The sequence below is a fragment of the Equus quagga genome, chromosome 8, assembly GCF_021613505.1.
Source record: "Equus quagga isolate Etosha38 chromosome 8, UCLA_HA_Equagga_1.0, whole genome shotgun sequence".
NCBI lineage: Eukaryota > Metazoa > Chordata > Mammalia > Perissodactyla > Equidae > Equus > Equus quagga.
The window spans coordinates 15,981,766-15,995,799 of NC_060274.1; the positions used below are offsets into that span (position 1 = coordinate 15,981,766).

Sequence of the window (14,034 nt, forward strand, 5' to 3'; positions counted from 1 at the left end):
GCAGGGGGCCCATTTGTTCTTCCTTATCACAGTAGCTCTAGGGGCTCAGCCTGCTGGCTTCTCCTCTAGATGGATCCCACCGCCCACTTTATCCTTAGGGATGTGTCTCTACCAAGACTGGCGACAGACTGTCTAAATCTCCCTAATTCTCATCTTCCTGACTGGTCCCTAAGATAACAACTCCAGTCCTGTTGATCATGTGGGAAAGCAGACAGTAAAAGGCATGGGGAGATTTAAGAAGCTTCAGAAACTTTACAAGGATGTAGTAGCATGAGGTCTGAGGTTGGAGAAACCTCGACTGAAATCCCAATGGGGCCACTCCTCAGCTATGTGACCCCTGTAAGATCAATAAGCCTCCGGGGACCTCCGATATTCTATCTGTACAGTATGGATGGCGCAGGGTGGCAGTGAACTAGTGCCTGTCGAGAACTCAATAGGAGCCCAGGCACTGTGATGGACGGATGTTCTGCTTTTCTCAAATCCCTCAATATCTCTGGATTTTGGTGAAAGTTAAATTCAACATCACTTTCATTTACAACATTTAACACAGGGCTTGAGAATCAATCAGTACTCAAAAAATGTCTTTTGCAGGAAAACGAAATTCCTACAGTGTGGCCCAGGTTGGGCCTGATGCCCTTACTGAAATGGTCAATATAGTGGCCAAGGATGTTCCCTAACCATCCCTCCTGCCATCGCCCCAGGGTCAGCAAAACTGAAGCAGTGATCCAGGGACTATGAGTCCTCTTTTCTCACATAAGCTCGATCTTTCCTTTCTCTGAGCTCCATAAACTTACAGTTCATAGAACTTATATAGCAAACACGTACCATATTCTCTCCCCAGCTAGATTATATAACCTCATTAACAGTGCTTTCCATATTCTGAAAAACATGGCACACATACGAAAGGGTTAATAGTCAAGCCTTAGCGCCAAACACAACTGGTTTGCTTAATTTTCCACTGAAGGACACTTAGCAATCTTTTTGCAATGTCTTTTACAATTTCTCTCTACATTGGCTGTGCTGGCAGCCTGAAGCCTGCACGGATCAACATCTGGGTGCCGTGGATTCTGTTCTCAGCATGTTCTGCAGGTCCCCCCAGGATCCAGCACCGTGCCAGCCACATAATGACTCAGCACCACATATGTTGGACCGACCGACTTGAAACGTCTGAAAGCGAACAGGCCTCCTCCTGAACACGCACAACGCGTACCTGGGGTAGTTAGTGCAGTACTGGGTGTAAATGTGGAACTCTTCACTCTGCAAGGAAACAAAAGAGATTTTGATGGACCAAAAAGCGCAGGCATCAAAGGTCGTTTAAAAACAGCAGAAAGAAACATCATTCATACCTTTGTATTTGTTTCTCTAATCCCACGGGCCTGTCTCCTGAGCCCCTGTGGCAACCATCTGTGCCTGTTCGTCTACCTTGTTTTCTGCCTAGAATCCACACGCACTTGAACTCATTTGAGTTCAGTAAACACCTACTGAGCATCTGCTGTGTTACGGGGATGGATTGGGAAGGGAAATGGGAAGAGGAGGGATCTAAAGCTTCCGCCCCCACGTGCTCACAGCTTTCTGGTGGAGTTGCACCGTGGAGAGAAATATACGCAGAAAAGTCAAATAGCACGTGCTGAGAACACGCTGGAAGTCTGAGCAGGGCAGGAGGAAGCTGCTGGATACTTTCAAGGCCCTGCGCGTGCAGCTTTCTCTGCCCGTGGTCTTTCCCATCGTTTTCACTGCTTAGCCACTAGGCATCATTTGATGTTGAATTACACTTTATTTCTTCCAAGGAGCCTTCCTGAGCTCTTGGGCTGAGCCAACTGCTCCTACTCTGGGCTTCCACAACCCCAGTGCTTACCTCTCCTGTAGCATTTACCAAATGATAGTGACATCGTCTGTGTGTCTGTCTGTCTCCCACTCTAGTTCCCGCGGGGTAGGGGCCATACTGTGTTCATCTGGCACATAACGTTTGTTGAACTACTGAATCTCACCCCCTCTCTTACAAAGCTGACAATTATTTGAGAGCAGGATCCAAATCTACTCATCTGTCTGCATCTAGCAGGGCAGCGATGCCTCAAATGACTAACCAATGTGGGGTTCTTGCCTCTTGCTATGATCATCTTTCAAGTTTCCTAGCATCTTTCGATACCTTGGCATATTATCAAATATTGGTCTTAGTCTTCCAGATGTCTAGTCACCTGATCAAATATTGGGAAATGTTAAATTAATACTTCTTGCTCTTAAAGGATAATTTTTTAAAAAAGTACAACCATGACTTCCATGCAAATATAGCATGAAGGCTGTCAAAGATTTTATTTAACTTATTAATTAATCAGGAAAGCAGTAAGGTATTACCATTGGATCAAAGGAGAAAAAAAAGTATCACATTCAGATAGGTCGATGAAGAAGACTGAAATGAATTTACAATTAGATACAAACCTGGCTTTATCTACAGGGATGAGTGGGTAAAGAAATCAGTTGTCCCTCTATGGGGCAGTATTCACTTGCATGTTTGTGGCCAAGAATCATTTACATTTCTAGCAGTTATCTACAATTTAGAGAGTTGTAAAATAGCTCAGAGACAATGAAAGGTGCAGAAATCCCACTGAATCATATAATTTAGAAGGGTAAATTGGAAAGTACTTAAGTTTTCTATTGGAGGCATTCAGTAATCTGTTTGGTCGATTTCAAAGTCTTCTGCAATTTTTCCCTACACTGCCAAGGCAAAGAGGTATATGTAAGTGGGAAGCCGAGGTGGCAGAAGTTAGGTTCTTAACTTTTAATCATAAAACTATTGGTAAGAATAATTAATTCAAGGCCAATGAACTACTAGCTGTTGCACACTCTAAAATGGAATTCCATTATGAAAAAAGAGCCATAGTCTACTTTCGCGGCATTTCACATTCTGCTCTGACTTTAACTTTTTAAACCACTTCATGTTGGATTCACATGTGACTCCAGGACAGCACTTTTGTTCTGTTTTGTTTTGTAACTTTAATGTTCATTAATTTTTTTCTGATTTGAAAGGAATTTCTACTTAGAATCCTTTCTCTGAAACTCAGCTAGGATTAATTCGTTTTTGTTATAGAAAGTTTCAAGCAAATATAAAAGTAGAGAGGATGGTATAATGAATTGCCAAGTATCCATCACCTGACCTCCATAATCATTAACTCGTTATCTGTATCCACCTGCCTCCCTATCTCTCTGAAACAAATTCAAGACATCATTTCACTTGTAAAGATTTTAGTATACGTCACTAACGTAAGGACTTTTAAAGAGAAGCATCACCACAATGCAATTATCATATTTAAATAATTCCATAATATGGAGATTCAGTCACTATTCATATTTCCCATTTTCTTAATTTTTTCTTTTTTTTTAATAGTTAGCTTGATTTGTAATCCAAATAATATCTACACATAGCAACTGGTTGATATCACTTAAGACTCTTCTAATCTAAAAATTCTCCTTCTGTCCTTTTTCTCTTGCAATTTAGTTGAAGAAGCCAGGTGGTTTGTCCTGGTTTCCCATAGTCTCAATTTTGCTGATTACATCCCCATGGCTTCCTTTAACAGGTTCCCCGGCCCCCTGCACTCTTTGTGGTTTAGCAGAGGCTTAAGAAACTTAGGTTCCCTAACGTGGCATGAATACATCATAGGTTATATAATATTTCCATCAGGAAGCAAATGATGTCTTCTCGTCTCTCTCTTGTGATATTAACAACCACTGGTAATTTTACCTAACCCTATTAATCCATTAGGGGTACCAAAATGGTGATATTTCTAATTCAACTATTCCTTCTTCATTTATTAGCCAGACTCTTTCCAGAAAAGGAACTTCCTTATATTAACTATCTCTTTCCCTGCAGTTTGTGGTTTGTGTGGGAAAGGCAGGATAAATGCTTCATTCTTTGTCTTAATTTTCAAAAAAATGCGTTGCTTCTCTAGTATCCCGCAAAGGCCACCAGTTTGGGTTTGTAGTGTCACTGTGAATTCATTAACATAAATATTTAATGAGTTTCAGTTGTTTTCAGTTAATTATCTTTACTGATGCTCAAATGATCCCATCTTTGGCCAGCAGGAGCCTCTTGAGTATTTATGACCTGACCTACAGCCTCCGGGTAGCTTCCTTGTTTTCTGGTGCGACAAGTTGTTCCAGACTATCTTGTACATTTCCTGCGCACAGCCCTTCTTCACGGAGCACTGATTCCTTCTGGTCAGAAGCAGTAGTTAGCAATGTTCTCGCTATTAGGTTAATCATTATTTCTAGGCCTTTTCAACAGACTGAGTTAGGAATAGGTGTTTTTTAAAGACGAAATACATCCTTAGTTCAAACTTGCAGTTCGGATTCAGGACTACAACATTCTTAATTAGCCTCATTGTTACTCTCTATCTTCTTTCTCCGAGCAATTCCAGCTCTCAATGACACTCACATAAATACCCATTTGCTTTATCCCACAATACACTCAATAATTTCAGAATAACAATATCAACGATACCATGTATGCTATCATTCTTGAAAACAGTTAAGGACGTATTTGCTGTATTTTGTCCACAGTATATTTTTAAATTAGATTGGAAGGTCCTCTGTGTGGTTATACCACAAACTGGACACTCAAACAGGCTCTTGGTTTCATTTTGATTTTAATTTTTGGAGACTGCTTTTGTAAACTTTAATTTTGTTTTATAATTATGTAAAATTTGTACATGGTTTCAAAGTCAACTCTACTAGGAAATGCATATTCAAAGAAGTCTAGCTTCTATTCCTTTCCATTCTAGTATATTCCCTCCCTTCTTCTATCAGTAACCAATTTTTAATCTCACAGTCTGTCCTTTTTGTTTAAACATTCACATTTAAATATAGGCATCTCTTCCCCTATTCCTCAACACAAACAAGCTATGCCGTGATTCTCAAACTTGACTGTGCATCAGAATCACCTCGAGGACTTGGTAAAACACAGATTACTGGGTGGCACCCAGAGTTTCTGATTTAGTAAATCTAGGGTGGGGCCCGAGAACCGGCATTCGAACAAGTTCCCAGATGATGTTGAAGTTGCTGGTCCAGGGACCACATGTTGAGAACCACAGTGCTAGACACACTCGTATCCACCCACCCCCGCCAAGTAGTACACAGATATTCTTTATTTGCTTCCACTGCTTCATAGTACTCCATTATGTGCATATACCATGGTTTATTCAACCAGCTTCCTGTTTATAGACATTTGTGCTGTTTCTATGCATTGTATATTTCCATACATATATTTCCATACATATGCACATATATAAAATATATTTCTATTTATTGTATATATCTATAAATTATAACAATAATTACTGCAAAGAATAGCAGCACACTTACTGAATTTTTGTCACTGTATCTTTGGAATAGATTTCTGGAAGTAGGACTGCTGGCTTAAAGGGTGGATTCAGACACAGTTTTGCTAGATCTAGCAAAATTCCCCTCCACAGGGCCTGTGCCATTTTGCTTTCCCACAATTAAGGGAGTGCCTGATCCCCCGTGGCCTTGCCAACTTAGCATGCTGCCAAAGTTTCAAGCACAGTCCTTTAAGAAAATCTAAATTAGTTGCCAACATCTAAAAGTTAGAAAATAAAAATATCTCGATTTCTAGATTCTTCCTGAAAAAGTATAAGATCCAGTGGCCCCGGGCCTAGAGTTTCACATGATGCTTATGTCCCCACGACGTAAGTACCTCAATGGCTCTAGCCTCCACCTGGGCCCGTTCATGCCTGTGTTCACCTGGTTACTCCTGAAGGCACTGGGTGTCCAGCCCTGGCTCCATGGATAAGAAAGGCAAATGGTTTGCCCAAGGTCTTCTAGCAAATTGATGTCGGCCTGGAGCCTTTCTCTGGGTTTGTCATGTGCTCTCAAAGTTTCTTACTTATTTTTCCTGCCTCCTGCTACACTCAACCTGGGACTGAGTAACATCAGGCTGACTTTCCTGAGATTTAGGGACCTTTAGGATCATTTCGAATACCAAACTTAAAAACAATGGCCTCAATGAAAAAAATGTCTAAATTACGTCATATATGTTACCTACCTGCACCTGTGCCTCATAAAGCCTCAAGATTTCTGCACTAATGAATTAAGGTGCATTTTGTGACATCATGGCTCAATTATTAAATTAAAGGATTTTGATTTAAATCAGCTATATCCTCTTAATATAGAATCAAATGCACATTTGATCTTAGATTTATAAACTCTGTGGACAATTCAAAGACGGTTTTACACAAAAACCAATAGCCCCAGTTACTTAATCCTTAAAGACCTATTACTTATTATATATGCTGCCCCAAATCTTTTTCACAAGTATTTAGGGATAAAGAAGGCAATGATAAAGAGATTATACAAAAGTAGATATTTTCTTCTAGTTATTCAACTCTTTCAAACTGTAATTAGAGATGATGTCTAAATGAGATATTTAATTATGATGGAACCAAAAGATAAGATAGTCAGGGCTGGCAAGTGAGCACACAGGGCACTCAAATATTGATTGAATGAATAACCAGAGTAAAGAAATCTGTATGATTTGAGGGTTTCTTCTGCTATAGGGTCCATCTCTCTCTCTCTCTCTCTTTCACACACACACACACACACACACACTTTGATTTCTGGGATCACTGGAGACTATGAGAAAGGCTTAATATGTAAATAGCGCATGGGTAAGGTAAGATGGACTCGAATTTACTCCAGTTATAAGAATATCTGATTTCAGTCCTTTCTTGAGGATAATCTCAATAAGTGGGTGCGGGGTGCATGTGTGCGTGTGGGCGCACACGTGCATGCCTGGGCACTGAAGGAAGAGAGGTGCCAATGGGAACGGGGGCCATGCATGGAGGGAGAGGAGGAGGTTAAAGGGAGGTTAGGTCTCTGAAGACAAACTTTGTCTGCCTCCTAAATAGGGCAGCCCGGCTGACAGTCACGACAAGGGATGCAAATGAGTGTGAAGGCAGGAAGCCCGGGAAACCTGTTCCAGGTGCTTCCAGAATCCTAAAAGCAGACAAAGGCTCAGCGGGGAGACAGCTTGGCCTGCCCATCAGGGAACTCATATTTCTGCCTCTCCAGAGGACGGGCTCTGCAGCTCCTATTTCTTTATGAGCACAGCAGGTGAGAAGCGCTGGATTCTCTTTTAGTCAGGAAAGATTTCTGTAACCTACACATCCCACAAAAGCAAGGTCAAAGCCGACGCTCTGTGTAAGCCCCAATGATTCAGATAAAAGCAGAAGTCAACCATCAGCTTTACCGCTCTCATTAATGGCCTCTCAATTAAAGCAATTTTCCATTCCTCCCCAGAGTTGAACAGCTGGCTGTGCTTCAGAAAACGTACCATCTTCTAAATTTCAGGGTGCTGAGTGAAAAGCAGGTTGTGCCAGAACCAAACACCCCCTCACAATTCTCTGCTTACATGGGAAAGTGTAGCGTGCTCAAGTCGGTCTTCTAATTAAACTTGGCAATATTACAATGAAAAATAAGATTTGGGAGTTGGCATCGTAGCACATAAACAAACTTTTATGTGAATAATGAAGCCAGGGCTAAGCATATGCTGGACTGGCTTTAATCAGCTTGTGATTACAGTTACTAGTAAAAGCCCAGACATTTCCGAAATCTTCTCTGTTGTTTATGTGCTGTGGTTATTTTAACATATCTGCTTTGATACACGCAGCATATCTTTTTACCCATTTCTCCCTCTTTCTTTTTCCTTCTCTTTTTCAAATTCCTACCCTTTGGGAGAATTAATTATGACACGAGAATCTTGTGAAAAGAACTGTGTGCGTAAGCACGTGAGCACAAACATTTTACATGTTAACACACCCACACACCAAGTCAGGAGGGTTTTACCTACAAGCGCATCAACTGCCTTGAAGGAACCACGCTTCAGTAAAACCCAGGGTGTTATGTTTGGCTATAAAACCAGTGGATGGATCTGCAGCCATCAGAAATGGCGCTGTGGCTCCAGTCCAGAGCCAGGTCAGGCTGGGAGGACACATCACACAGTTCACGTTGGACTCTGGGGCTCTAAACGAGGTGCTAATTCTCGGTGGATCCCAAAGCACCATCATGAACTTCGCTTAAACCTTTGTACACTGGAAACCACAACGGCAGAAATCACGCGAAGTTTTGCTGCAAAAAAATTTCTGCTAGAGGTTTTTAAGAGAAACTTCAGATAGAATTCTATATCTAGTCGGGAGCATGTCCAGAACTTAATGTGGTAAAGGATGAACTTGTATGTTTCAGAACTCTACCTCCTATCTGGGTACAGAGCACGAACTGACTGTCATTTAAGCTTTAAAAGTGAAATCCTTTCCTTGTATTTTTCTAAAGCATCAGTACAACTGAAGTAAAATATAAGAAAATGAGAGTGCATTTTCTAAAAATTTCTTTCGTCATTTTTTTGCTGAGGAAGATTTGCCCTGAGCTAATGTCTGCTGCCAATCTTCCTCTTTTTGTATGTGAGCCACTGCCACAGCACGGTCACTGACAGACGAGTGGTGTAGGTCCACACCCTGGAACTGAACCTGGGCCTCTGAACTTAACCACTAGGCCACCAGAACTGACTCAAGAGTGCATTTTTAAGATATAGGAGGTTAATTCTATTTCTCTTTATCCCCCAAATGATAATTATACAGCCTAGGCTAGTGCCACATATATCATATATAAAATATTTAGATTCTAATAGATTTTTCTAACTGGTCTAGTGGTATTTTATACATATTTATTTTTCTAACGTTTTTCTATTCGTGACTCTCCTCCCCTCAAGCTGAAAGTTTTTCCTAGGAAAGATGAGTAACACCATTCAGTTACTGTGCAAGTTGTAGGACAAATACCAAGTTAGCATTTCCTAACTGACTGGGGACAGTTAACAGTACATTTCTTTTCCTTGCTGGTGAAAAAAAAAACCCGAGTGAGAGAGATTAGTGGCTAACTTCATCCAACATGGAACAAACCAGTCATTTTAACTTTAAAATGAAAACAATTTGTACTCTATCTGTCTTAGCTGGCCCGGAGAAATGAACCGTGCTTACCTTGGACACGAAACATTCTGCGATGGCCACAGGATCGTTTTCACAGTTTTCCAAATCTTGCAGAAGTTCACTAATAAAAAAATAATAGCCAGAAAGTATTAGATTGTGGTCTGATGGTTGAGGACGTTTTGTATAACTTAGAAGTTTAAATATTTATATGGCATTTACAAGGAATCATATTTAATCAGATAACTAAGGATCCGGTGTCACTATATCCAAAGCTTAGATAAGGGATTTCCCCCAGGTTTTGGTGGAGCAGACGTTTAAACACAGGTCTGAACTGTAAATCTCCCACCCAGAGAAACCCCTGACATTGAAGTCTTCTACATGTTTGTCGTCTGCAGGCATCCTCACTCACATTCATTCACTCATCAAGTGGCTGTCGAGGTACCAGCTACTGTACAAGGCACAAAGAACAGACACGTCAGTAAGCAAAAGGAGATGTGGTCCCTGGTCTCTTGGAGCTGGGAATCCATTGGAAGAGTCAGACATTCACTGAAAAATCACACTAACAAATATCAAATTATAGACAACAAAAGTACTCTAAAGGAAAGATATTCTGTGAGAGAAAACTTTTCTTAGATGTAAATCTACATTATTATTATTATTTTTTAAAACAAGTACATTCCCCCCCCCCCCCTTTTCCTCCCCAAAGCCCCCCGGTACATAGTTGTGTATTCTTAGTTGTAGGTCCTTCTAGTTGTGGCATGTGGGATGCCACCTCAGCTTGGCTTGATGAGCAGTGCCATGTCCGGGGCCAGGATTCGAACCAACGAAACACTGGGCTGCCTGCAGCGGAGCGCACGAACTTAACCACTCGGCCACAGGGCTGGCCCCTACATTATTTTTTTTATTTTTATTTTTTTATTGAGTTAATGATAGGTTACAATCTTGTGTGATTTCAGTTGTACATTAATGTTTGTCATTCGTGTTGTAGGTGCACCTTTTCACCCTTTGTGCCCACCCCCCACCCCACCTTTCCCCTGGTAGCCACTAATCTGTTCTCTTTGTCCATATTTTTAAATTCCTGATATGAGTGGAGTCATACCGAGATTATCCTTCTCTAACTGGCTTATTTCACTTAACATAATTCCCTCAAGGTCCATCCATGTTGTTGCAAATGGGACGATTTTGTTCTTTTTTACGGCTGAGTAGTATTCCATTGTATATATATATACCACAACTTCTTTATCCATTCATCTGTTGATGGGCACTTAGGTTGCTTCCATGCCTTGGCTATTGTAAATAATGCTGCAATGAACATTGGGGTGCATAGGACTTTCGGAATTGCAGACTTCAAGCTCTTTGGATAGATACCCAGTAGTGGAATAGCTGGATCGTTTGGTAGTTCTATTTTTAATTTTTTGAGGAATCTCCATACTGTTTTCCATAGTGGCTGCACCAGTTTGCATTCCCACCAGCAGTGTATGAGGGTTCCATTCTCTCCACAACCTCTCCAACATTTGTTACTATTAGATTTAGATATTTTTGTCATTCTAACGGGTGTAAGGTGATATCTTAGCGTAGTTTTGATTTGCATTTCCCTGATGATCAGCGATGATGAGCATCTTTTCATGTGCCTATTGGCCATCCGTATATCTTCTTTGGAGAAATGTCTGTTCACGTCTCCAGCCCATTTTTTGATTGGGTTGTTTGATTTTTTGTTGTTGAGTTGTGAGAGTTCTTTATATATTATGGATATTAAGCCTTTGTCAGATATATGACTTGCAAATATTTTTTCCCAGTTAGTGGGTTGTTTTTTTGTTTCAATCCTGTTTTCATTTGCCTTGAAGAAGCTCTTTAGTCTGATGAAGTCCCATTTGTTTATTCTTTCTATTGTTTCCCTTCTCTGAGAAGACATGGTGTCTGAAAAGGTCCTTTTAATACTGATGTCAAAGAGTGTACTGCCTACATTTTCTTCTAGAAGCCTTATGGTTTCAGGTCTCACCTTTAGGTCTTTGATCCATTTTTAGTTAATTTTGGTGAATGGTGAAGAAGAATGGTCAATTTTCTTTCTTTTACACATGGCTTTCCAGTTTTCCCAGCACCATTTGTTGAAAAGACTTTCTTTTCTCCATTGCATGCCCTCAGCTCCTTTGTCGAAGGTTAGCTGTCCATAGATGTGTGGTTTTATTTCTGGGCTTTCAATTCTGTTCCATGGATCTGTGCACCTGTTTTTATACCAGTACCATGCTGTTTTGATTACTGTAGCTTTGTAGTAAGTTTTGAAGTCAGGGATTGTGATGCCTCCCGTTTTGTTCTTTTTTCTCAGGATTGCTTTAGCAATTCGGGGTCTTTTGTTGCCCCATATGAATTTTAGGATTCTTTGTTCTAATTCTGTAAAGAATGTCATTGGGATTCTGATTGGGATAGCGTTGAATCTGTAGATTGCTTTAGGTAGAACGGACATTTTAACTATGTTTATTCTTCCAATCCATGTGCATGGAATGTCTTTCCATCTCCTTATGTCGTCATCCAATTCTCTCAGAAAGGCCTTGTAATTTTCATTATATAGGTCCTTCACTTCCTTAGTTAAATTTACCCCAAGGTATTTTATTCTTTTTGTTGCAATTGTGAATGGTATTGTGTTCTTGAGTTCTTTTTCTGTTAGTTCATTGTTAGAATATAGAAACGCTACTGATTTATGCAAATTGATTTTATACCCTGCAACTTTGCTGTAGTTGTTGATTACTTCTAAGAGTTTTCCAATGGATTATTTGGGGTTTGCTATATATAAGATCATGTCGTCTGCAAACAGCGAGAGTTTCACTTCTTCCCTCCCTATTTGGATTCCTTTTATTCCTTTATCTTGCCTGATTGCTCTGGTCAGGACCTCCAGTACTATGTTAAATAAGAGTGGTGATAGAGGGCATCCTTGTCTCGTTCCTGTTTTCAGGGGAATGGCACTCAGTTTTTGCCCATTGAGTATGATGTTGGCTGTGGGCTTGTCTTATATGGCCTTTATTATGTTGAGGTAGTTTCCTTCTGTGCCCATTTTGTTCAGAGTTTTTATCATAAATTGCTGTTGGATCTTGTCAAATGCCTTCTCTGCATCTATTGAGATGATCATGTGGTTTTTATTCCTCAGTTTGTTGATGTGGTGTATCACGTTGATTGATTTGCGGATGTTGAACCATCCCTGTGTCCCTGGTATGAATCCCATTTGATCATGATGTATGATCCTTTTGATGAATTGCTGAATTCTGGTGGCCAAAATTTTGTTTAGAATTTTTGCATCTATGTTCATCAGTGATATTGGCCTGTAGCTCTCTTTTTTCGTGGCGTCCTTGTCTGCCTTTGGTATCAGCGTGATGTTGGCCTCATAGAATGTGTTAGGAAGTGTTCCATCCTCCCTACATTATTTTTTAATGGTTCATTATTTTAAGTAACCCGTAATATTTCACTGTGTGGATGTACTATACTTAACTAATTTAACCATGTACTATAATTTAATCTCCCACTATTGGATAAAGTTCTATAAGTGGAGTTTCTGGGTCAAAGGGCATCGCAGGGTAAATAATGCATTTTCAAATTGCATTCCATATAAGATGTATTAATATATATTTTACTATGTTGTGTTAATTGTAATTCTCTGTGTATTACATATTTAATAAAATGTTAAATAGTTCTACAGGAATTATGATAAAAACAAGCAATTTCTTGCTTTCTGTTTCCCATTGTTGACTGCCATTCTCCAGAAGCATTTTCCACTCTTTCGCTGTTTCTGCTGTATGTGTCCATATTTCTAACCAGGCTGATACTGCATTTTTGTTATTTCTCAGTTTTAGATATTATTTACTTCTTCCTCCTCCCATCTTCTCAACAAGTTCTGTTATGAAATTTGATTAAATTAAAAGTCAGAGCTTGCATTTTTAAGACTATGTAAACATTCTCCGCCTAGCCATGGAGTATACCATAATTACATTTCCTTCCTTGTACAACCATGTTCCCTGGAGTCAAAATTGTCTCATTTTTTTGCCTTGTTTTCAAAGGACACACCACTAACTTACCCTCGAATTTTATGCCAGAAGGATAACTCTCGTCTCACTGTGTTCAAACCTCAGATCATCTATTGGTTGCACTTCTTTCTTGGTGACCTCCCTCATGGAGCCCTCTGTCCTCCTGCTGCCACCTGAACAGGTTGCTCCCAGGCTGCTGGGCTCTCTCTTCAACACCATCCTGACAATGGCCTTCACCTAGCCCCTGTGTTGGACGCCTTGTTTCTTAGACACCATTTCAGATGTATTCCTTCCTTTGGGCGATTACACCGCCAGTAGCTGTGTGTAAGTGTAATAGTAAATTTTCTGAAACTCTTCCTGTTTCAGAATGTTCTCCCTTCACGCTTGGCTGATAAAGTTCATGGATATAGAATTCTTGGTTGGAAGTCATTTTCTCTGAGTATTCAGGAACTATCTGTTGCCTGATGAATTCTGATGCTGCTGAGAAGTCCAATACCATTCTGATCCATGATCCAGGTTCCATATGACCTGTTTTTCCATTCTGGAAGCTTTGAGAGTTTCCTCTTTGTTCACATAATTCTGGAATTCTGTAATGGCTGGCTTTGGGATGGGTCTTTTCTCATGCGTGAGCCAATGTGAACATTTGGGAAATGTTTTTGAGCATCAGTTCTCAAAATGACCCCTGAGATCCTGGGATTCCTTTCCCTAAAGGTCCATAACGTCACCATTTTCCTAAAAATACTTAGACATTTGGATTTTTTACTTTCATTCTCTCATGAGAGTACAGTGGACTTTTCCAGAGGCTACATGACCTGTGATATCATAACCAATGGCGAGCAGAAGCAGCCATGAGAATCCAGCTGTTTTCTAGTAAGTCAGACAGTAGAGATTTGTAAAAACGTAAAACAATTCCAACACACAAAAAAGATTAGTGAGAAGAGTAGCAAAATTATTTTTCTAAAAATTTGCGGGTTTATTATTATTGAATAAATTGATATTTCAACAATTTCTCAGTTTTAATTTCTATCATGGTAAAC

General features: G+C 40.1%; 1 protein-coding gene across 4 annotated transcripts in view; it reads right to left on the minus strand.

Annotated features, from left to right (window-relative positions):
- The window catches only part of PLEKHG1 (pleckstrin homology and RhoGEF domain containing G1), a 218,751-nt gene that overhangs the window by 32,937 nt on the left and 171,780 nt on the right, over positions 1-14,034 (minus strand). For all 4 annotated transcript variants that reach the window (XM_046669950.1, XM_046669951.1, XM_046669949.1 and 1 more), the window contains 2 exons: positions 9,039-9,108; positions 1,211-1,257 (listed from right to left, as the gene is read on the minus strand). In XM_046669950.1, the coding sequence (XP_046525906.1) occupies positions 1,211-1,257; positions 9,039-9,108 (117 nt within the window). The remainder of the gene's footprint in view (positions 1-1,210; positions 1,258-9,038; positions 9,109-14,034) is intronic.